At 40.5% G+C, this 23,191-nt stretch overlaps 1 protein-coding gene across 17 annotated transcripts in view; it reads right to left on the minus strand.

Annotated features, from left to right (window-relative positions):
• Positions 1–320: 320 nt before the first annotated feature.
• Positions 321–23,191, minus strand: part of LOC308185152 (uncharacterized protein) — a 142,509-nt gene continuing 119,638 nt past the window's right edge. For 11 of the 17 annotated variants that reach the window (XR_013943158.1, XR_013943159.1, XR_013943160.1 and 8 more), the window contains 3 exons: positions 1,835–1,928; positions 743–837; positions 321–598 (listed from right to left, as the gene is read on the minus strand). Coding sequence is in view for 1 of the 17 variants with exons in the window: in XM_080572920.1 (XP_080429046.1) it covers positions 21,601–21,738 (138 nt within the window). In the remaining 16 variants the exon portion in view is untranslated. The other 6 variants (XR_013943169.1, XR_013943170.1, XR_013943171.1 and 3 more) reach the window with 6 other exon arrangements.

Below are 23,191 nucleotides of genomic sequence, written 5' to 3' on the forward strand. Positions count from 1 at the left end.
CTCTCAAAAACTTCTCTTTATGTTTGAAAAACTTCAAAGCTGAAAATAACTACTCTGAGCCAAATCAGATATATATCTGTTAGACTATCTCTGACAGAAAATTTCATTGGAAGCTACAGACTTTCTCTTGCTTATGTCCTGAGACTATCACAGCTGTAGTAAGACTGTCCCTTCTCATGGGAGCTGTTCTTTCTGGCCTTTCAGCTTTGGCCACTAAGAAGAAAGATAAATTTTTTCAAAAATTTAAATGAAATCTTTCAGCTTTGTCACAGAACCATCTTCCCAATTGGAAACAAATGCAAAATAATCATCAGATGATATCCTTTTTATTTTTATTTTTATTTTATTTTTAATTTTATTTTTTTTCCATAATGAGGTAAATTACTGACACATTTATAATCTATTGGTAGACAGGTTTCTTTTAATGATAGGTGATTTAATCTGCTTCTTCTGATGTGTCTTGTACTTGTCATTTATTATATTCATTGTTATTTCTGTTAGAGCTGCAGCTGGAGACAGAGGTCTCCACTGGTCCAAAACAAGTTGTGTGTTGCAAGTTTATATTCTGATAGAGGATATCACCATGGCTTGCTTTATCCTGAAAAGACAAACCAACAGAACTCAGTGCATGTAGAAGAATAGCAAAAAGCAAACAATTAAACGGATATATTCTGTGGAGAGCTTACAAAACTCGCTGCCACAGGATGTTAGTGAGAGAGGTGACTTTTCATGGAAGACCTACTTTTCATCCTTATTCAGAATGCTGGAGCATAGTGAAGATGACTACACCTCAGGCTTTCAGCCAGGGTCCAGCTCTTTCTTTCCATGTTTTGATATCTTGTGTGCAGGCAAATTGTGTGAGACAAGGTGATGGTAATTCAGCATCATGGAAAAAAAAAAAAAAAAGCATAAATTGTCAGATATGCAATGTTGAAAAGAAAGGAACAGTACCTTTTACAGCATGCCAATACTCTGAACTTTTATATCTTTCTACAAGAAGTAATCAAAAAGCACGTAACTGTTCTACACTTTTCTAATTTGTATTCCAATTTACTGTAAGTCCAATGTGATAAGACTACAAATGTGTTTTAACTATGCGCAGATTTTAAGACCACATTGTTCTGAACCTATGAAAATCAGGGTCCTTGATACAAACTATAATAAACCCTGAAGTCTGACTGTATTAGTAGGAACTGGTATCTTATAGACAATTTATGGAAGATTTCAAAAGTTCCTTCTGTATTCTGAAGACATTATTCACTGCTAAAGGACTGTAAATCACAAAAAGTCTCAGAAGGCTTTCTTTTGAAATATATATGTGTGAGTGTGTATATGTGTATATATACATATATATAGTATATATAACTCCAGACCAGTCAAGGAATTCAGTACCCGAAACTACATTCCCTCTGTCTTTAGTCAGTCCCTTGTTTTAAAATATGAAACTTAAATAAGAAACATGGCTTTATACACATCTGCCATACTGGAGCAGTAGATCAAGTCTTCTTTTGAAAGCAAGGAAGAGGGGCTGCCCATTAGGGAAGACATGGTCCAGTGACTCAATAAATAGATGCAGGAGGAGGAGGATCTGTTCCTAGTCTCGCAGATAGCTTGCGGTGTGGTATAGTGTGGTGGCAAATTAATTTGCCTCTTTAAGCTCATTTTTCTCCTCCCACTCTGCTGTAAACTCCTTAGGAAAAGGCAATGCTCCTGGGCTCTGTTGTGCAGGAAGACACCTACCATCTCCCTGGAAAAGGCTGCAGCAGAAATGGGAGGTCTCTGCTCTCACTTGCCTCAGCCATTTCGACAGTGCTCTCCCATGGCGTACTTTTACCTGTTCAACTCTGTTGGCTTCGTTGTGAGCACCGACTCAAGGTGGCAGATGGGGACATGAGGCATCTTCATATTTAGCTTGGAGATAGAAATTGCTAATGAAAAGAAAAAGAAAAAAATCCTGATGTCTGAATTCTAAAAGTTCATGTTTAGTGTTAAGCAATTCAAGCTGTATGGACTGACCCTGCATGGGAAGAAGCCCTGCACCAAGTACTCAAGTTCTGTGGTAATGTTTCAAAGAACAAAAGAGGAAGAGATTTCATCCCAGGAAAGATGCTCCAAAAAACTGCAACCATGCCTCCCTGAACACACAGAAAAACGTGGTGGACACAAAGAGAATCAGATAGCTTTCTCTCAGGTTTTAGTCTGCATCAAGGCTTTCTACCATGTACGTACACACACACACACAAACACACACACAAAAAAAAAAAAAAAAAAAAAAAAAAGCTGAAATGTGGAAAGAAAACCAACCAGAAACTCTGCAATCTGGATATGTTTCAAGAGTTCAGGAATCGTACTCTGATATCTTAGTTGCCTTGGCATGACAACTTAATAAACCAGCAGTTTTACTCCAAATGTCCCTTGACTGAGTCTTAGCAGCTCCAATCCTGCCTGCCTGGCAGAAAATAAGGTGATGTTCCTACTTTGTTTCACACTGATCAATGATTAATTTTATGAAACATCCCCGTTTCTCCCCTTTGGGTGTTGTTGGCAGTCATCCTTGAGGAGAAAGAGGACCATCCAGCCTTGCATTGTTTTCTCTTCAGCCGGAGGCAGCAGAAACATCCACTGCTGGGGCAGCAGCCTCAGCCGTGCACAGTGCCTCTCAGGGCTGAACCTCCTGAGCAGCAGCTGGGGAGGAAAAGTGTCCTTCAGCAGCAGTGGAAACGCCTGGCTTTGGAGGGGGGGGTGGGGGGCGGACCGTGCTGATTTCCACCAGTGGAGGATTTAGCCCACCCTGCCTGGCTTGCAGAGGCAACCCAAAACACACGTCCATCTGACTGCTGGAGCTCAAGTCACCATTTGCCTGTCTGGAGCGGGATAATTTGTCAGACACCAGCTGCTGCGAGCGCTTTCCTCATGGGCACACTTGTTATTATGTTACAGCCTGTGTGAAGAATGTGGGACGTCGCTGAAGTGAAAATGATTACAATCGCGTTTGCACAAATAATCTGTGGACTTCTTTGTGCGAGAGCTTCTATCATGTGCGGCGTGTCAGTAAAGCAGTAACCAGCCTTGGGAGGGAAAAGGGGGACAAAAAGGAAGAAGAAGAGAAAAAAGCACGCTGGCAACGCTGGGGGAAGTGCTTTTGTGGCCACACAATGAGATTTAAGACCGGATGGAAGTGGTCCCCCCACTCTCCCTCTCCCTCTCTGCTTCTCCCCCATCTCTGAAAGAGTTACTCGGGAGGATTTCAAGGGTAGGTTTCTAGAGCGACACCATGTCTAATTACGTACAAGACGGAATGAAAAGGTGTAGGCCTGTCTTTCCAGCTCAGAAAAAAAAAATGTGGTGTCCTGCGAATAAGAAATGAACAGACTGACCTTTTCAGAGCTGCTGAAAGAGAAAACCAGATGTATTCCTCAAGAGTCACTATGACTGAAGGGTGATAAAGGCTTGCATTGTGCACTTGAATAAAAGGAAAGCTAACCAGAAAACAGCAGCTGATAATAGTCAGGCCAGGCTGTGCTATTGTCCAAGGCACAAATGTTCAGCATTGGCCTAGACCACACTGCTGGTATATACAGCACAGACTTGAGGGAGAGAAAAAAAAATGGAGGAGAAAAAAAAAAAAAAAAAAAAAGGCAGCTTTTTTATTCCTGTTACCTAGAGGAGTTTGTATGAAACTGCCAGCGGTTATAGGACCACAGAGGAAGAAAATGATCCAGGATCCCTTCCCCACCACACACAAACACAAACACACACATGCTCCATTTCTAACATTATGTTCCTGTAAGATCTGAACCTAACCATCTGCCAAATGAATAGACAAAACCCAGCTTGTCTTCCAGGATTCAGATGTAAGGGGGTGGATAAAGAGGAAACATCACACTGGTGAAGAGGCTGGAGCTTACTGCACTGCAAAACAGGGGTCTCCAGAGCTCAGGACAACCAGTAAGAAACAACAGCAGCTTTAATTTCTGCAAGGACTAGGGGCTGGGTCGGGAGCATTTGGATGGCAGGACCACCCCCATACCAGGCAGGTCTGTGCCACCATCATAAAACCCTGAGAAAAGCAGGGGCAGTGGTAGAGGGGTGTGTGTGCAGGGACAGAGGGGAAGAAAGGGGCAATTTGTGGGAAACAAAAACAAAAACAAAACAGGGAGAGCAAACTACAGCCCTCAGCCCCTCCCACTCTTGGGGAGCAAACTGGACTCTCCCTAGGCAGAAGCCACTCGTTTTAAGCCCTGCTGCTGTGACCTCTCTGGATTTTTAAGCATCACAGACCTGCCAAAGAGTCTCTCTGCCACTTCTGAATGTCATGTCACTGTTTGCAAACCAAGGCTGGGGCTGAGTGAGCAGATCTTGCCCATTGGAGATGGTTATTTTTAGAGTGGGCATGATAAGCTTCTGCCAGGCACCATCCGCAGCCAGCCACGTCCATGCAGAAGTGTAAATCAGCCTCGACACTCGCTGGGAGACCTTGCCTTTTCTTATTTAAATATGTTCTCTGAAATAACTCTTTGGGACTGTTATCTGTGAATGCAGTGGGAGAGGGGTTCCCTGCTCCTCACTGCCCTTCCAGAAACAACAGAAGTGCAAAAGAAGCTATGGGGCTTCTTTGTTTTTTGTACAGCATTGGCTTTGTCTTTTACAAAATTAGTTCAAGGAGATTTATTGCTGGCGACAGGCACTGAGGGCTGGCCTGGTGCTTGTCTGCAGAAGATGAGACAGGGTGTTCCCACTGCAAAGTGCCGCACTTTGGTCATCAGAAGATGAGGTGAAGTTTGCTTCCTGGCTTCTGGCCGCATGACCTTGGCTGTGTACCTTCAGCACCCCCTGCCTACCCCAGTTTTCTCAGGACCATGTACTTTGAAGGAAGCTCTCCAGAGGTAGAGCTGGCTCTCACAATGCATACAACACAGAGATGCTCATGACCTTAACAGGAGATGGAGCAACTGTTTCTATAAGGAATTAATTATACCATCACTACCAGATACAAGTCCTCCACTGATCAGTGAAGCAAAGAAACAAGGGCTCAAAGGAGAAGCACCAGAGAGAGGACACAGGTATCTGCCAGCTGTGCAATCAGACAGGAGTGAGTCTGTTTCCCTCCGTTCTGCCTACCCAACGTGTTTCAGACTAAACTGGGAAAATGATCCCAGGGAGCAAGCTATTTTGAGACTCCTGGGCCATGGCTTTTCTGCTGTGATTACCCCAGAGGCATCTAATTAGCAGCAAAAAGGCTGCCTTTTCTTTCTGATCTCTGCAAGGAACTGCACTGAGAAGCCACCAACTCATCTCATGCTGTACGCACAAGACCTGTGCAAGCTCCCTAGCCGGCTAGCTTTATTTTTCCCATGTCAACAAAAGAAGGAGTGATTTGGGGGGTGGAGTAGATGGACGGGAAGAGAAAGTGATTCACGGGGAAATAATATTCCTGCCATACATTCAAAGAATTAAACAGCACATGTATACACACATGCACACACTCATGAGGCTGAGGAAGCAGGCTGAATAACTTTCAAAAGGCTTGCTGCATCTTGCTCCATGAGTGGGTATTGCCTGGCTATTTCTAAGAGACAGACATTAAAATCTGCAGCACAGTCATTTAGAATTTCAAAGGATTCTTCTTCAGGGGGTGGAATACAAAAGACACCACAGTTATTCATATAATACAAGCAAGGTTGGGGAAACAGCAGCATGCCATTAGGTAAGACTGAGCAGAAAACCTTTCTGGAGAAGGCTAAGATCTATTCATTCAAAGTAAAGAAGTGACCATAATCACTTCTTATTTATACATTTATCTGTGTACGTGTGAGTGTGCATGCACATTTAAAGAGAGATCTTTGTACAGCTATGTTTTCTACCCCACTTTGAGAAGAGCTTGAGAGAGGATCTGAAATGTGCACTGTGGTGCACAAAAGAAAAGAAGGGGGAAAAAAAAATATATATATATATATATATATAAAATACATCACACATCATCCACGCATCTACACAAACATGCTCGCGTTTCTTTCACCGTGAGCTTTGGGTGTCAATCAGCAGAGAACAAACAGCAAAATGAAAACCAGGAGCTCCTTCTGTTGAGGTTTTATGATAACGTCCTCCAACATTTCCCTGTTTTTGTTTTTAATGTGCTAAACTAACTGTATGGCTGGAGCAGCAAAGAATGCGAAGCTCACACATGTAAAGCATTGTGTCCTCTGACATACTATTACACAGAAGGCTCACAGTTCCCCTCTCTCCCTCCCCTTCCTGGTGTTGATGAATTACATGAGATGAATATCACAGATCTGGGTTTTTTAAACCGTGAGCTTAGGCAGCAACAACGACTGCAAAGCAGACATCGTTGTCTGAACCTCTATTGTTTCTATTTCGGGAGCACATTGAGTGATTAGTTTGGGTAACAGTAACATCACATTACCTTCTACAGGCTGGAAATGTCTTTTAAAACTGAAGCAACGCTGAAGCCATGTGATACAATACTGTAGACAGAGCCAAGTGGAATACATCAAAGAGTGCCTTGATGCAGATGTTTCATGCAGAAGAAAATTAGGTCAGAGACCACTTCAATTTCAGCTTCTGCCAGGCTTGTTTGAGAGCTTCCAGTGAATTCCTAATGAATAGCTTCTAGGGCACTTTTCTCTCATTCAGTCACAAACTGCCACAGCCAGATGAGCTTTCCATGTGGAATCTTTTCTCATTATTTAAAATACTATTACTTTGTGTTCAGAGATTCCAAAATCTTCCTTACAACAATAGTAAAAATTCCCACTCCTTCATCACCCCCCCCCCTATAAAATGTGAGGCAAAAGGAAAAGGTGAGAAGAAAAGCCAACTGATAAACAACGTATGCTAGAGGAAAAAGAAAAAAAAAGGGGGGTGGGGGGAGAGCCTTTTACCAATTTTATGTGGTATATAAATACTTGCTAAGAGTCCTTCTTGAATGCAGGGCTTTTTGAATCTCAGGTGCTCAGGGAGGCAAAGCAGCCTGCAGAAACCCAAGCGTTATGCTGATTTTTTTTTAAATTTCTTTCTTTCTTTCTTTCTTTCTTTCTTTCTTTCTTTCTTTCTTTCTTTCTTTCTTTCTTTCTTTCTTTCTTTCTTTCTTTCTTTCTTTCTCTCTTTCTTTCTTTCTTTCTTTCTTTCTTTCTTTCTTTCTTTCTTTCTTTCTCTTTCCTTCTTTTCTTTTTCTTTCTTTCTTTTTCTTTCTTTCTTTCTTTCTTTTTTTCTTTTCTTTCTTTCTTTTTCTTTCTTTTCTTTCTTTCTTTCTCTTTCCTTTTCTTCCTTTCTTTTCTTTTTCTCTTTTTCTTTTTCTTTCTTTCTTTCTTTCTTTCTTTCTTTCTTTCTTTCTTTTCTTTCTTTCTTTCTTTCTTTCTTTTTCCTTTTTCTTTTCTTTCCCTCCTTCCTTCCTACCTTCCTTCCTTCCTTCCTTCCTTCTTTCTTTCTTTCTTTCTTTCTTTTCTTTCTTTCTTTCTTTCTTTCTTTCTTTCTTTCTTTCTTTCTTTCTTTCTTTCTTTCTTTCTTTCTTTTTCTTTCTTTCTTTCTTTCTTTCTTTCTTTCTTTCTTTCTTTCTTTCTTTCTTTCTTTCTTTCTTTCTTTCTTTCTTTCTTTCTTTCTTTCTTTCTTTCTTTTTCTTTCTTTCTTTCATTTTCTTTCTTTCTTTCTTTCTCTCTCTCTCTCTTCCTTCCTTCCTTCTTTCTCTCCTTCTTTCTTTCCCTCTCTTTCTTTCTTTCTTTCCTTCCTTCCTTCTTTCCTTCTCTCTTTCTCTCTCTCTCTTTCTCTTCCTTCCTTCCTTCCTTCCTTCCTTCCTTCCTTCCTTCCTTCATTCCTTCCTTCCTTCCTCCCTTCCTCCCTTCCTTCCAACTGGAAGTCTTCCAGTGAAAGGACAGGAGAAAAACAACTTACCCCAGTGATAAAGATGTTACATCTTGTTCTTCTTGTTCTTTACTGGTCACAGTTCTTCTTTTCAAACACAGTATCTCCCTTATCTCACAACTGCACTGTGTGTTTTAATATACCCTTTTGCCGTGTCCTGCTTTGTGTTTTCTTCAGCCTTGTTTTTCCAAGGTTCACATAATTTTGCCAGAAGTCCCTGTTCAGCAAGAAATGTTTTTTTTGTTTTGTTTTGTTTTGTTTTTAAAAAAAAAAAACTTTTTAATGACAAAGAGTGAGATGCTTTAAAGATGTTTTTACAGCCTGTGCACGTATCAGCTGGCATGCCTGCTATGCCCATTGGCCTGTTGCACTTCCAATGGGGGAGCAGAGTCTGCTTCAGACCTGCACATGATGCGACTACACTAAGCCTTCTGAGCTTCTCTCGAGCCACAGTACCCATCTAAACTTCTCCTGAGCTCATTCCCCTTCCATGAGTAGCTATGGGGGTCTCTTTTGAATGTCATAAATAAAAAGCAAGTAGCAAGTGTGCTCAATAAGCAGTTTAAATGAAGCTCTTTTTTTTTAATGCTCAATCATAAGCTGAGCAGAGCATCTTGCAATTCCATACATGGCATACATCAAGGACTGCAAAATTTTGGCACTTAGAAATATAAACAATAGCCTAGCACCTTCCTCAACAGGAAGAAGTGTCTAGCATTTGTCAAGTGGGTGCTTTTAGTGTGGCCCACTTTCACCCTGGAGTATAAAATCAGTTCATCAAGTTGCATGCTAGAGTCCAAGACTCCAGTCCTGGCCCCAGCTCAGCCAAAAGTGTCCTTTTTAGTCTCAAGTAAATCACTTACTCCATGCTATGCCTGACTTTTTTTCCTTCCTGTGATTGGCAGGGAGCCATATCTGAAGGTAGATTGAAATCTATAATGATCAGGATTATCTAGTGAGCTAAAGAGATGACGGGACAAGGCATTTTGGTAAGCCATCGATATAAATCTGACTGTTGAGATGCAAAAAGCCTTCTCACTGGTTACCACCCAGGCACTATGCAAGGAGGAAGGTCTTGACATAACAGCAAGGTCCTCTCTGACACAGGATCAGGATCATCTATGAGTAATTCTACCTTGCAGTCCTGAGTGTCCTGTACTCCACCCACATGTTGCACAGGATCAAATCAAGAGCAATGACTCAGAGTGTCATCGGAGAGGATCCAGAAACTGACATCAGCCTCAACATGTCCAGCTGTTGTTGTTCACTGAGTCGTAGACTCATGACAGAACAGTGTGAACTCCCTTGTGTTCCCAGGGGCTTAGGTGGAATGAAAGCATAATATGAATTTGCAGCAGAACAGCTTTCATTCTGCATCTCCATTTTCCTGTGCAGAACTCAAAGTCTCACAGAAGTTCACAGATGTCATTTTGTCCACTCCAGGCAAAAAAAACTAGGGCCCTCACACACCAAAGCCAACATTTCAGAGTTCTTTTCATATTTAAGATGTTTCCAAATTCACAGCATCATATTAAAGCACTAGGATCTGAGCATTCAGACATTTTCCAGACCATCTACAGATGGATTTTTCTGTTTTGCACTGTGTCCAACCATGAGCACTCAGAAATGAAGGACTACAAAAACAAAGGTGATATTTGACTTTCTAAGCCATTGTTGCTTGAGATGACCATGCAGGATTAAGGTCAGAGCCCTGAACTGAATTGCAGGGACAGGACTTCTCTGCATATCTGAACATTCCCAAGTCTGGACACACAATGACAATTTTTTTTTGTCCCAACAGTTACATCAGAAGTCACTCCAGACATCTCTTCTGTGAACCTCTGCCTAGGTTATATTTAATTATACTTCTCAAAAGGCACAAGTTGTCTACAAAATGCCCCACCTGGCTTCTCTCCTGCCCCACTTGCTGACTCAGTAGCAGATCTGTGCTTGTCTTCAGAGTCTCTCATCTTTCCTGGTTCTGACCCCATGGGAATCTACAGAAACTCCCTTGTAATCCACACCCTCTAACATATTCCCAGACAGAGTATATGGAAGCACAGGAATCTTTCCTCACTTTATAATTTGAATTCCTAGACTCTCCTGAACATAGCTTCATGACCTTTGTATATCTGGAGTGTTTGTGCACTTCTCCAACAGGTCTTTTTTCCACACCCTTGACTCTCAGGGCACACTGCAAAGATACAATGGTTCATCTAAACGCACTCATCTAAATGCACTTCTCTTTCTTCTCAAAATCTCATTCCCTTTAGTTCAATAATTTGTCCTGCTTCACAAACTTTTCCAGTGCCTAACTGAACTCCCAGGACTTCTCAATTTCCAACCTGGTTTAAAAACACCATTTGAACACCACCACACAATCCTTGCATACAGAAAAAGAATTATAAAATACATTTGAATGCAATTTGCTGTGCATATAATTGAGATACTTTTATTCACTCATCAATGGCTACTAATGCACATAGGATCCTGGAATGGAAAACTGCTCACAAAATTAAAACATACCTAAGTAACCAACTTAAAGGAATTTAGTTTGTCAAAATAAACAATAAAAGCTGTTTTGTATCTACCACCTGTTTCACACAGGGGACCACAGCAGGTGATCCTGCTGGCTTTAAAGGCAATGAAGCTCTTTTTTTTTCTGACTGCTAACTATAGAGATGAAAGCTTTCTTTCAGAGCAGAGCAGATACAACTTGGCAGTAACTGTGACCACTTCTCATCACTGTCCTGCCTGCAGTCCCAGATATGGTTGCTCTCCTTACCCATACAGCCACTGGTATCTCTAGGGAGGGTATCAACTGCTGCAGAGTGGGGCTCTGATGTGGACACTTTTTGATGCAGACCTGGACAGTGGCCATCACATTTATATTTTACACAGACAACTGCACAGCCCCGTATAGGATCAAAAGCACCTGCTGTCTGCTAAGCAGTTACTTTTCTGTTCCTAGAAGAGTTCATTTTTGTGGCTGTATGCAGCCTCTGCTGCTCGGAGTTCTCCTGTCCATCAGCAAGGGTCCAGGTAGCATCTTTGTCCTTTCCTGCAGAAGCAATGGCCAGGCCATCTCTCACTGCAGACCTGGATGGAGTAGGAGTGAGTCTTCCACATAGAAAAAAACAAAACCCTAGGGTACAAGTGCGAATGGTAAGCTCTGGCCTACACACATCACCTGAACTTCAGAGGGCTTAGCCTTCTGTCATGCTGGGTGGAGACAAAGGTATCTGATATTTCTGAAACAACCAATGTCCAATGTTTATTTTAATCACCTAATTTCCAAAACCCCTTTTCCCCCCTCTTCTGTGATTACTCACCTATGCTGCCTGATTCTCAATTCTGGAGCTCAACTGATTAAAAAATGTCTACCATACCAATTATTCACAGGCAAGGTTAAAAGAGTGTACACAAAGAAGGGGAGGATCTCAAAGACGGCAGACACATCACCTGTCCCACAACCAGCATAAATGGCAAAAGTTACGTTGAACGAACTAATTCATCTGCACAACCCATTGAATTAGGAGTGTTTTTTAAATAGCCTCTTGACTGAGAATCGATGTCTCATTAATCTAAAGTATATCACAGTGAGAGCCCTAGTAATGCCAAATAGAATAACTCTCCATATTGCTGACACTGCAGCAGAGCTTTCACAGTAAAGGCCTTACATTTATTTGAGACTCCAACAAGCTTCCACAGTAAGACTCCTAAAGACTGGTGAATATGATAACTCACCAGCTTTACATGGACATGCTGTGAGGGACTTGAGTGCATTGCCTCAAGGGGATGTCACAAGAGCTGTGCGACCAAATTCTTTCAATGTCAATGTTGCTCATGGATGAGATGTGACCAGTGGTCAAAGAGGAAAATGAAGCCTCAGTGACATGGCTTCATATCTGTCTGTTGCTGTCATGTGGTGTGATACTGGGCTTTGCTGTCCTGTTTTCCAGCAGCAGCAGCAGGCTGAAGGAAGGTAATGAGAGTTCTCCTCCAAATGTAGATGAGCATGGAAAATTCAAAACCTGTACTCAAAATGTCCTAAAAAAAAAAAAAAAAAAAAAAAAGCTGCTCAAAAAACCAAAGCAGTCATTAACAGGCAGAGCTACATCTAGAACTCAGCAAAATAACCAGCATTTTTTATTTTCTCTTTCCTTTCAATAATCATGCATAGATTCTTTGTTTTATTCAAAAACCTTCTTCCTCCTCTGTTCTCCACTCTTCCACTAGGTCTGGCTGTCTGCAGAGTATCATTCATGATCAGATTTTTTTAAGTTAGGGATAAGGTGAAGTTCCTGATTCAGAAATTTAAATTTAGGTACATGCTGAAGTAGAACACTACACAAAATGTTTCATTCTAAAAATGTTGATCCAAAATACTTGGACTTTTTCTCAGTTCATTTTTTTCTTGACTTGAGAAGGGCAGCAGGTTGGAACCACAAATCTACTAACAATTTTGAACCACAATTTGACTAAGGAATTAACTTAAATATTCCACTGTCTAACAACACCTGAGTGGAACTGGTTTCAAAGCCAGTTCACTGAAACATATGCAGATTTAAGGTACCACAGGGACTAACAGGACTGGCTGAAGATGCTTGGAAAAGAAGGAATAGAAGCAATGGCAGGGACTCAAGAGACACAACAGACTCAGAGAAGCTTCTTTGCAAGCCAAGAAAACTGCAGAAATGTCCCAGTGCCTGTGCAGAAGCCTGTTGACCATTGCACGTGTTGTTTTGCAGCAGCAGGCTTCTTGCCATCACAGCATGCTTCCCCCTGCCTCCACCTGCTACCCTCTCCCACCAGCTGCCAGGTGCTGGCGCTGGCTCCAGGTGCTGGCAGCTCATCTGGTGCCTCCTTTCCAAACCAGAGAGCGGCCTGGGATTTCACATCTGATAGGACTCCCACCGCACCAGGTCTTGGAAAGACCCCGTAACATCAATCACACTGGCACAGGCGCCTCTGTGGCTTGTGAAAGGTATGAAAGAGCTTACCTAGGTCAGGGTTTGGGTAGGCATTTATGGACGCTTGGTACTGTTTTCAAGTCCCTGGTGAACGATTCTATAGGAACTCCAAGTGTTGTGTGAGTACCAACTTAAGACAGTATTAATACAACCTCAATGAAGGGCTAATTCAGGCTTTTGCTGTAATTCTGCCTTCTTCTAGTGTGTGTGGACTTCAAATCTGGGCACAAGGAATTCTTTAATGCATTTCTCCAGCCTTCAATCACTGTTTTCTTGATTTTTTTGCAGTTGCAGTGCTAGGGGTGTTGCTGGCATATGTTCAGCTCCAGATATGCCTGTGTAGGCATAGCTGAAGAGTCATTCCACATTTTGGCAGACATGTCTGTGTTTGTGTAACCTTTTGATGGCCTGCATAAACTCCAAACAAAAAATATATCCTAAATAGTGTGGAAGTGAGTAATCAATACAAATCACATGGGGTCTTCCACGTTCATAAGTAGCTGCCCTGCTCACAACAGGCCGTTTTTTATTGAGAAGGAACTGTTGGGTTCCCTGCCACAGTCACACCTGAGAAGGTTAGCAGTAAAAAGATAGTAAGGAAGAACTTTGACATTCCCAGTATATAAGAGGTAGAAACACGTGCTCATCATCACAGACAATCAGATGTCACAACTCTAGACGAGGCAAATTCTTGGAGAGAAAAAGAACCAGGCCTTTCCACCTTGCCAAGCAGATAGTGCTGCAGTGCTTTCTTTCTGTAGTCACCGACTACAGAGAAACCTAAACCTTTGTCTGAAACCAGGAGCAGTGAGAGGGACCAAAAGCACATTTCCAGAGGTTAATGGTCTTCCTGCAGAGAGCACGAATCTTCCCACTCCTTCTACAGAAAGCATCTCAGTGCCCTAATGGCTCCCCTTCCATACACTTAACTGCTGACTGCCCCTTTTTTATCCCTATAGCCCCCTCATAGAGTGAAGTTTAAAAAGTCAAGTCATAGGATACACGTAAGTCACAAACGATGCCAACAATTTCATCATACTGTCACTGCCAAGTACCCAAGGTCTAGCTATAATGCAGACACACTTTTCAAAACTCCCAACTAAGTCAGCTGCTCCAAAGGCAGGACACATTCCCTCCAAGCACTAACTCGTTGCTAAGTACTGTAAGTCAACAGTTGGCTTCCTGCCTTCCTCTTAAGCTATCTACCATCAAAACATGTCAGAATGGAGGAACATCAATTGTTGTCTGGTAAACAAAAGCAGATTTTTTTTCCCTTATTCTTTCCCTTTGGTCATCTCCTTTACATTGGCTCCTCACTATACTGTTACTAAGCACATGCTGGACAATACTTTAAGAGGGTAGGGTTCCTAAACAGAAGGCACAATTTAATCACTTGAAGAAACCTGACAAACAAAAAGCTGAGGCATCCCAGAAATTCCTGACCATCTTGTTTTGCAATAGGCAAAACTTGCTGCCTAAATGTCTAATGTTGACCCTTCAAGTACCTGTGAAAATTGTAGGGTATCACACTGCAGCAACTAGTGTACCATAATAATTTATTACCACTAATTTATCATCATGCTTGTGGCAGCAACAAGAGAGATTGCAGCAATATCCTACATGGTACAATGCTTGCCAGTGCATGCAAACTTCCCCTGTGTCAGCAGGTCACCAAAAAACAGGGCATCATCATCATGGAAATTTATGGAATCTGTGGAATGGAATCTAATAGCAACTGAGAGAGCGCGGCAGTATAGGAAGAGATGCAACTTCAGCAAGGACACTTGTGCCTGGAGATTCGGTATTTGATATATGCTGAACCTGATTCGAGTATTAGCAAACCATTGAAAAATATGAGGGGAAAAAAAAAAAAAAAGGACATAGTTGTATCTGTGTTCTTGAAGAAAATGACAGAAAGAACCAAGAAATAATTAAGACCTGTCTGGGTGGATGCTTCCAACTACCTTCAGTAGTCTATAAATAAGTAGATCATACAGAAAACTGGAAATGGTTCAGGCATTACTGATAATCTAAGGTTTATAAAATCCATGTTGACCCATGGACAGCAGTAGCAAGAACTGACCAGGCAAAACTTATGCAGTAGAAATTCATAAAATGTAACATTCAAATCTTTGATGATACTGTGTGACATCTGATTCAACACCAGACTCCATTTGTGAGCCAGAAGTTATTCTGCAAAAGATAATTTGATAGAGGAGGTTAGGAAAGAGAAAGATCAACTAGTTGAGCTCTAACAGTTTGTGTGAAATCTTCTGCAGTTAACTAGCTACAAACTTTTATTTTTTCTCTTTTTCTTTTTTTTTCATGATATATTATAGATACAGCTAGGTGTAACATGACTGGAAAACGCCTGTGATACTGGTAAGGTAATGCAAATGTCCACTGAAGACAATAAATGCAGCTACAAACACAGACAGTTTGAGTTCCAGCTCTGTCTCCCATATGTACCAGGGACCACACACAGCTTAGATTTTTATAAAGTCCACAGAGAAAGTTAATAGCTGAATAATACATTTCAAGTAAACAGATTGGTACAAACACCAAATTCTAGTTCTAGTCATATGCTTTTGAACTTGTGCAGACCTCTCAGAAGTCAGAAGGGTTTTTAAAATATATTTATTTGTGCCTGTGTACAGTTGTTGTTTTTAATATATCTCATTTTACGTAGTGTTTGGAATATGAAGCTTCTTTGACCCAGAATTTCAGGCCACTTCATCCAGGAAATCTGGCTTCCAAACAGGTTTGGAGGGCACTAGGCAGTCTTGGTACAGACAAATGAGAAAGAAACTGGTCAGCCTGTCTGATTATCTGTGCAGACTGGTCTCGCTAAGTTGGAGACAAAATGCCTGTTCACTTTGTTCCTCTGGCACAGCCTAGTAGTCTCAGTTTCAAAGTACTTTGTGAATCCAGGTCAACAAATGAGCACTGGCACTGAAACAAGTCCAGCACAGTGCAATAGCTTCAGGGTGTAGTCATGAAAACTGACTATATCACACACAAAATATTTTACCTATTCCTTGATAACAATGCACTTGGAGGAGGTTGTGGGTGGGAGAGGTACTGATGGGTCTCTGAAATATCCTTGGCCCACTCAGTCAATGTGGTTAAAGAAGGTTTTCCAGTCCCACAGGCCAGAAGAGATTGAAATGATCAGAGTCCTTTTTATCAGCCTTTCACAGAATCATTAAGGTAGGAAAAGACTTCCGAGACCATCTGGTCCAACCACCTCCTACCACCAGTATCACCCACTAAACTATGTCCCTAAGTACCACGTCCAACCTGTCCTTAAACACCCACAGGGACAGCGACTCCATAGCTGGAATAAGTCTGTACTTATCTGCAGCTGAGTCAGTTCAGAGAAGTCCTCAGCATGAGTCTGTAGCAAGGCTCAGTTTCATGCCCCTAGACTCCCGCAAAAATGCCTTAAAGAAGTGGCAACCCTCTCATAGCTTATGTGCACAACAGAATTACTAACTCATTTTAAACATGTAAATTCTCTCTTGGCATGGTTGCCATCTTGAAGTGAAAATGGAACTGATGGCCTCTTGCTTTGAAAGACATCACACTGACGCACGAACTACCATAACATACTGTTTCTCCTCAATGAGATGAAATACAAGGCCATCTAGTGCTTCAACAAAATGCTGCTTGGTAAGGTCCCTCTACAGACAATGATCAAGTGTCTAATCCATTCATTCCATGGGAGAGATGAGGTGGAAAGTCTGCTGCACAGAGCAGCTTCTCTCTGGTCAGCTCTTGCCTCCTAGATCTTTCTGGTCTTTGAAAGTAGTGACTGTAAGGGTAAAAAACACCCCATCCAGAGTAATTATAACAATGTCAGCTGAAAAAAAAAAAAAAAAAAAAAAAAACAATAAAAGGGTACTGCAAAGACGTTAATCTCCAGGCCTGAAGGAAATGAATTGCAATCACTGCTGATTTCGGCAAGTGTGTTTATATGGAGAAATTGTCACCTTTTTGTATTATTTTGTATTGTTTTCTTTTTCTCCAAAGTGTCTTCTCTCAATTTTTATTTTCTTTCATATGTGTCCACCTCTAAACAAAGCTGATTCTTTTCCTGATATGCCCCTTTTTTTCTTCTTATACCTCAGGCTAGTGAGAATTTCATTTACTGTTTTCTTGACTTATCCTGTGCAATAATTAGTGGTATCATAAAGGGTTATTACATTGCTCACTCCTGCCTCTTCTCAGCTTCTTAAAGACACACCCTAAATTATGCAGTGTCTTCTCAGAGGTGAGGATACTATCTCCACCGCCATAGATTTCAGATCCTATATTCTTATTCTTGGCAATCTCCATATTTTAAACCACAGCCTCTATGTGGATCATTCCCAGCTTAACCACACTGATTGCTCTTTTCTCTCCAATCTCAAAATATGTCTCAGAACATTTCCTGAATATTTTGCCATCATGTAAAATGCAGCCTCTCCAAAACCACCATTGACAATCCCCTATCTTTCCAGAACATAAGAATTATCCAACCTCTAGTTCAATGGCTGTCTTACAAACCCACCCACTTCCTTATTGTTTCATTGCATTTTCCTCAGTGGGCAAAAAGATAGATCAGCATCTGTTAGGTTTTAACCATTTGCCTCTGTATAGTGTTCCTGAAAGAAGCTAAGAACAAGGGAATCCCAGACTGCATATGGCTTTTGTGTCTTCCATGAACTTTTTCTGTTGGCCTTTGACACAACTGTGACTTAGAGCTGCAGCATAGACAGCCCAAGGATAACACAGATAAAACACATACCACTGTGCGCCTCTCCCAGCCACTAATTTTTCTGGGTGCCTGTGACACTTCACTACAGATGAACTCTCAGCCTGTCAGATTTATGGCTGTCTATCTGGGCTGCACAGGATGCTGAAGTGTTTTGGCAGCACTGTGAAACTCATTCTTGACTTGCTTCTTTTTCTTTCTTTTCCATTTTCCCTTTGTTGGTTACATTTTCAAATGATTCCGTTTAGCTGGACTGTTCCTCTTGGTGGATCTAGAGCTCCTGCAACACTTTCATGTCTACCCAACTAGTCGTGGTTGCAGAACATGACTTACTATTACAGAGTCTAACATATCTGGACTTTCTGCATACATTTCAGTGTATGATGATGTATTCTGTATTCTTCTGCTCCATGTGTGGAGGCTAAATATTCAATTCTTGCCATCTGTTCAAAAGCACTTGTAAGTTCAAAGCCCCAGGAAAAATCAAACATCCCCCCAAGAGAAGTAAAGTACATGTAAACCTATGGAGAACAGACCATCTGACTAGCAAAGGGGGTGGAAAACGTATTTTCTGTAAGCAGCTAAATAGGCTCCCTGTGCTGTAGTTGCAGTGAAGTTCTATAATTGGGCCTGCAGTTAATGAAATTCCTGTAGGAGACTGTCAGAAGATCTAATTTCACTGTTTACTGAATTATCAACATAATAGTGAATCCTGTATGCCAGCTCTTCATGCCTAAGAAGGAAAACTGAGAATCCAGAGAATAGGCTTCATCCATAGGAAGCTTTCTGCAACACAGAGGGGTTAGTTGCCATTATATCCACAGTTTATTGGGGCAAATATATCCCTGGTGAAACTCCTTTAAGTTATATGAAATAATCTTTCTCATCTCCAAATAGGGAGAATGCAGCAGGTTGGGGAAAATATCCAGTCATAACAACAAGTGATGCTACAAAGGCCTAGCAGATCACCCTGTTCAGTAGAAAACCTACCATGCGTACTGGGCCTACAGGTTGTCCTTCGTGCAAGGGGAGCAAGGAGAATAAAAATGTAGGCAGTAAGGGGGAGTCATAAAATAATGGTTCACATTTAATGAAAGACTGCTATAAAAACATCTTCATGGAATGCAGTAACTACAGGACTGGGGCTCATGATACAAGCAGATTTGATCTAAACTCATATTTTATTTTAACATGCCCATCCACTCTGATATTTCAGCAAAACACATTTACATAAAGAAATCATACAATTATGATTCCCACTTGCTGTGTACCCATCGTACCTACGCCAGTGCAAAATGAATGTAAAAACGGCATGTCAGAATGGCAGTGTTTTCTTCTTACTTTGCAGAAGCAGCTGATAAAGAACCACAGGTCATGTAGGATGTGGAGCTTAAACCAAAGCATTTTACTTAGCAGCTTTGTTTATGTCATATTACAAGTGCACAAGTGTCTTGTTTGGTTTTGATTCTATTAACTGTGTGGCAAACTGAAAGTAATTGTGGAGAGGAAGTGAGTATTTCATTTTGTAAAGGAATTTTGTTGGCTATCTAAATCCTAATGTAAGACTCCCCCAAAATTTCATGCAAAATTTCTTGTTTAAATTTCATTTGAATTTTCACCCAAAAGGTATGAATTCTGAAATGTATTTCTCTTTTTCTTTTTGAAAAAGAAGAGAAAAAAAAACTTTTTTTTTTTTTAAATTGCAGTTTTTTTATATAGTTGTCATGACCACATAAAGATAATATCTTCTTCAAAATACAAATGTTTAGAAGGTTGTGACCTTTATTTTATTGGAAGCTCATGCTTGTGAACAAAAATACCAAATAATGTTAGTTATACCATTCAAAAAATCTTTTTTAGAGGACAAGGCAATATACAGAACACTCAAGCTTTTTCAATCAATGTACAGCCATCATTGATATCCTTAGCTATTACATCTTTTGTGGCCAGTAATAGTTAACCTAGGCAGAGATGATCCATGAACAAAGGACAGGCTAGCATGGGTAAGAAGTTGGCAGTGCCTTTGTCGCATGATGACTAGCTCCAAGGGCTGAAAATGCTGCATTGTGTCCCGAGGCTTCACTTCTTCTGCTTTTGAAGGCTTGTGTTACACAGCACTGTGAGGCAAGACAACTCTCCCATATGGACTCCAAATGTTTTAGGTTAGATCTAAAAGCACATTGTTCAATTACGATTTCAAATTAGTGATTGTCCAATAAGAAATGATGTAGCTCAGGCTTCTGAAGGATGGAAGAAGTGTACAGGAGTTTCACATCAGAAAACGTACTAATTAGGAAAGCAGATCTTCTCTACTACCATTAAAGCAGAAAGAAGCAATACCGTGGTTTTTGCTTGGAGGTATTAAGACCTCTGCCACCTGCTGCTATATATTTTAACCACTGAGCTTTTGCAACAGGGTATTTAATGTCAATCTGTCATGCCCTCTATCCTAGAGGACATCTGTAAACACCCTTTCAAGAATTCCGTGTAGAAATCAATGAGTATTTCCATAATTACTCAATTAAAACACTATTAGAATTGGATAGACTATCTTCAGCAAGTGGCTTAACTTTTAATGTTTAATTCCTATATGAGACTATATAATATATATCAGAGTAAAATTTTACCAAATTCTTAAACACTTGTAAGCCATCACTACTTACAGGTCAGTAGCGAATCATGTTTCTATGGGTTTCATCCTTAGTATTTGTTAAGGGAAAATACAAGGGAATAAAGACACATAGAGAAACAAACACAATTATTATGTTCATTATTGCCTACCTTTGAGACAAGGAGGCTACAATGTTTACTTACAATTTCATTCCACATTGTGTTATATAATTATTTTCTTTCTTTAATCCAATCTCTATTGGCCATTCAACACTATCAAATGCTTTCCCCAAAGGTAATGATAATGAAAGTAACTGTTTTTTAAACAATTATTTATTGCATCGATAATTGCATAATATGCATCGATATTGCATTGATATTGAACGATATTGCATCAAACCTAAAGATCAATAGGAAAAACAAACTGTTTTGGGAGAGGAAGAAAGGAGGGCTGACCTTATAGGTGTGAGTAATATTCTAGACACTACCAGTTTCTAGGAAGTTAGTCCATCTTTTGATATCAAAATATGATGAAGTCATTATACAGCAACTGTATAAACAAGCTATCAAACTACTTAATAGGAAATTAAATTCTAGAAGTATTCTGTCCTGCTCTACAAGTTTTGATTTCACTGCATTCAAACCCTCTCAGGGGCTGGAACACATGACAAAACATGTACAATGGAAAACTTAGAATTCTAATAAATACACATTAGTGTAAACTAATACGGTTATTTCCATTTCTCTGTTTTTCCTTTCCACTTCATTACACTTGTTACATCAAATGCCATGAAAGCTGAGAACATCCAGTACAAACACTGGCCAAAGATGCCATTCAGCTTAGAGAAGAGGGGACTGGGGGGTGACCTCATTGCTGTCTACAACTTCTTCATGAGGAGGAGCAGAGAGGGAGGTGCTGATCTCTTTGGTGAATGGTGATAGAACATGAGGGAATAGCTTAAAACTGCAAAAGGGGAAGTTCAAACTGGATATTAGGAAAAGGTTCTTCACTGACAGGGCAATCAGGAACTGAAACATGCTCACCAGGGAAGTGGTCAAGGCCCCAAGCCTGTCAGAGCTCAAAAAGCATTTGGAAAATGCTTGTAGATAAATAAAGTCATAGGTCGCTATGTGTGGAGTCAGGAGTTGGACTCAATGACCTCCGCAAGACTCTTCCAACTCAAGATATTCTATGATCCTAGGATACACAAATCCATCTGTCCCATCAAGAGAACCATAAAGGAGAACCAACGGACTAGTTCAGCAGGACACACCTGTTGCACAATGTCCTGGGTAAATATATATAAAGTGACAAACTAAGGGGCACACATCCAGATGCAGAATCTATTTGGTTATTGTTGTTTGGTTTGGTTTGGTTTTGGCTCAGGTTACAGACTGCAAAGCATGAAGAAATGCTTTTCGTTTTTCATATTTCATTTTTTCCATATTGAGGTTGAACTTGCAGTTGACTTGCAGGCATATTTCCAAACACTCACACTTTTCTTCACCTGATTTAGACATCTGGTGAGATAAATACTCAGATATAATCTCGTAATTCCTTTTCCTGAGCAAATTTTTTAGTTACAGCTGCACCTTCTATAAAAAAGTGCTGGGCCCAAGTCTTTTGAACATTTTATCCTGTGTAGATCACCTAAATGTTGTGTCAAAATGCAGAATTATGAATGCAAAACTGCTAATAGTTACTCACACCTTCCGCCAACTGCATCCCACCCCTACTCCACCCCCACTCCACACACCCTGCCCCCCCCCCAAAAAAAAAAAAAAAAGAAAAGAAAAAAAGAAAAGAAAAAAAAAGAAAAAAAAAGAAAGAAAAAAAAAGAAAACTGTGTATTTTGTGCACAGGACTAATTCCTGAAAGGGAAACTGATTGTGGGACAGCTGAACATAAACAATAGCAAATGAGACAGTAAGAGTATGAATATCAACCTATATTTGAAGATCAAATGAGTATAAATGGTTGAAAGAAAGGGGAAACACTCTTAGACACGCAGATAAAAGTCTGTTGATAAACAGGCACTGAAGAATGCTAAAAACATTCAAGTAGCAACTGGGCCATCCCTTCCCATGGCTAAAATAATCACAGAAAATAGGACTGTACAGAATCCTAAGAGTCCATCTTATCCTTTTGCCTAGCCTAAATCAGTATTTTAACCACACCTAAAGAATTTCCCACAAATGTCCATCCAAGCTCTAGTGAGAGAGATCCCAGGTTCACATTTGTGAAAGTTAGCAAGACGGAGTATGATCAAGTGTGGGTCTGCCTGGATCCTACAACTCTGAAGAAAGACAGCATTATTTTAAACCTAACAAACCAGTTGGAGATAAATTGCTCAAATGTCAGCTGACAAGCCTCAGTATTGACAGGTTAGCTTAGACAGCAAGTTACTTGTGCTGAGCACTTTAAACACCCAGTGGGAAAAATTCAAATTCCACGGCTTAACTCTTGGAATCACAGTCTGCTAGAGAATTGTTTCAGCTGAAAAATGGTGTTTTTTTCAGACTTAGCAGGTGTCCACAGCATTGCAGACTGTATGATAATAGAGGCATAAACTCAGCAGGGACATGATCAGAAGCTAGGAGAGGTCAGAAAATGAGCATAAGCAGAAAACATCAAGTTTAATCAAGAGAGAAAATGCACTTCAAGACAAAAAACATGAAGCAGAAGAAGAGAAGAAGTACTTGTGGCACATTCTTTCATATCAAAGAATCAGGACAGTCAAGATCACTGTATAAGACTATTGAACACAGTATTTTTCTAAAACACAGTGATTGTAAGGAGCTTTATGGCACATCCTAAAAGAAGCAGAGACAGAAGGGATTGAACTCTACATTGCTAAAAATCCTAAACTAATCCTGAAACTTTCTGAGTAGCCCAAAGATATTTATGATGAAATTAAAATAATAATAATAATCCTCATGAAGGTCAACAACACAAAACTCTTTATGTTTTCCT

The sequence above is a fragment of the Anser brachyrhynchus genome, assembly GCF_964034855.1.
Source record: "Anser brachyrhynchus genome assembly, chromosome: Z".
Lineage (NCBI taxonomy): Eukaryota > Metazoa > Chordata > Aves > Anseriformes > Anatidae > Anser > Anser brachyrhynchus.